A 1,743-nucleotide genomic window follows, 5' to 3' on the forward strand; every position below is an offset into this window, starting at 1 on the left:
CTTAATTTACAATGATTAGTCATTCCATTTGTTCTCTATATTTACAATAACTGTAAAATAACATTGAACTCTATAGCTTCTTCGAGGTCCAAGGAAAATCAAAACACTTTCCGAAGAATGGAAAATAGCTTTTAAAAAGTCCTTCTACAAAAGTTCCCCCCCTTTCTCTTTGTACTTTAAGAAAAAAATAACTTTTTCCCCCCTGCTTCGCCATGCGAAGGGCACTGGAATATAAATAGCAGGTTAACATTATTAGCAACAACCAGAATAAGTCTCTCTTTCTCTGTTCTTTTTTTTCCTTTTGCTTAATTTTTTTTTAAAAATACAGTAGAAGCCGGTAACTTTGAACGTATAATACTGACCTTTTAATAAGTAAATTAAAACTGGGACCGTATATACACACACATATACATTCCTACACGTTAAACAGTGCATTACATGAACCAGAAAGCTAGGTCTCTGTAGCCATTAAAAAAAAAAAAGTTCATTGAAAACCCTCGCTAGAGGGTGGCAGAACTGGTTGGAGGCGGTGTGGGGTGTGTGTGTGTGTGTGTGTGTGTGTGTGTGTGTGTGTGTGTGTGTGTGTGTGTGTGTGTGTGTGTGTGTGTGTAGAGGGGATGGGGGGGCGTCGGTGGGGATCGATCAAGTGTCCGGGCGCAAGCAGGGGGGGCCCCCCTCGGAGTTCTAGCACGAGCACTTGCACTCGGAAATGATGGGGTACTGGATGGGAATCCAGCCGCAGCGCTGCCCCCCGCGCCGCTGACAGCGCCACCGCAGCACGGTGAGGTGCACCGACTTGGACGGCTTGCACACCATGCCCTCGGGCACCGAGCACGAGCGCTTGCTGAAGCAGCTGCCCACCTTCACGTAGCGCGGCCAGAAGCGGCTGCCCAGGTCGTTCCACGCGTACAGCACGGGGCAGAAGGTCTGCGACCACAGCCACATCTGTAACTTCCTCCGCAGCTTCTTGCTCAGCCGCTGCTTCTTGCCCTGGGCCAAGCCCTCGGAGAACTCCAGCCCTTTGATCTCGCTCGGCATGGCCCCCGACGGCCGCTGCCGCAGCAGCTGGTCGAGCTCCGCCAGGTCCTCGGCGCCCCCGGCCAATACCCCCCCGCCCCCGCCGGGCCGGTCCTCGGGGGGCGAGGTGGCCATGAAACCCGGGTCGTAGTGACCCCCGAGCAGCGAGCGCAGCAGCGTCTCGTTCAGATCCTTCTCCTTGGGGTCAAAGATAGGGTCCGGGTGTTCGATGAGGTCCACTAGGGGCAGGTTGTCGCTGGGAGCCGGACGGATGTGCAGATAGTGCTGGCCGCCGGTCGGGGCCGCCCGCAGCCCTAGGACCACCACCAGGGCGTAGAGGGTGACCCCCAGGCTGGGGCAGCGCTCCATGCCTCCGGCGCGCGCGCCCCCCCCGGGACCGCTGCTCCGTCCCGCGTCCCCGGAGGAGAGCACGCCGAGCCCGCGGCGCCGCGGCGCGCGGCCCCCGTCTCACCCGAGGCTGGGCGGGCGCAGGGGCGGCAGCATGAGCCGCGGGGAGAGCTTAGCTGGAGGCGCAGCGCCGGCTCCCACCGGGGGCGGAAGGGCAGACGCGCGAGCTGGCCGCCGCCGCCGCCACCGCCGCCGCCGCCGCCGCCGCCACCGCCGCCGCCGCCGCCGCTGCTACCGCTCGTCTGGTCGCTCCCCTCGCTGGGCTCCTCTACGCGCGAAGGCAGCCGCGGCGGGGCAGCCGCCAGGACTCCGGGGCGA

At 60.3% G+C, this 1,743-nt stretch overlaps 1 protein-coding gene across 1 annotated transcript; it reads right to left on the bottom strand.

Moving 5' to 3' along the window:
* Positions 1-529: 529 nt before the first annotated feature.
* On the bottom strand, positions 530-1,479 carry Nog (noggin). Its single transcript, XM_069993292.1, has one exon. It carries the CDS (start codon positions 1,384-1,386, stop codon positions 685-687), a length of 702 nt encoding a protein of 233 aa, XP_069849393.1. The 5' UTR covers positions 1,387-1,479; the 3' UTR covers positions 530-684.
* Between the last annotated feature and the right edge of the window lie 264 nt (positions 1,480-1,743).

Source organism: Dipodomys merriami, unplaced genomic scaffold, assembly GCF_024711535.1.
Source record: "Dipodomys merriami isolate MVZ:Mamm:240054 unplaced genomic scaffold, mDipMer1.0.p SCAF_42, whole genome shotgun sequence".
Classification (NCBI taxonomy): Eukaryota; Metazoa; Chordata; class Mammalia; order Rodentia; family Heteromyidae; genus Dipodomys; species Dipodomys merriami.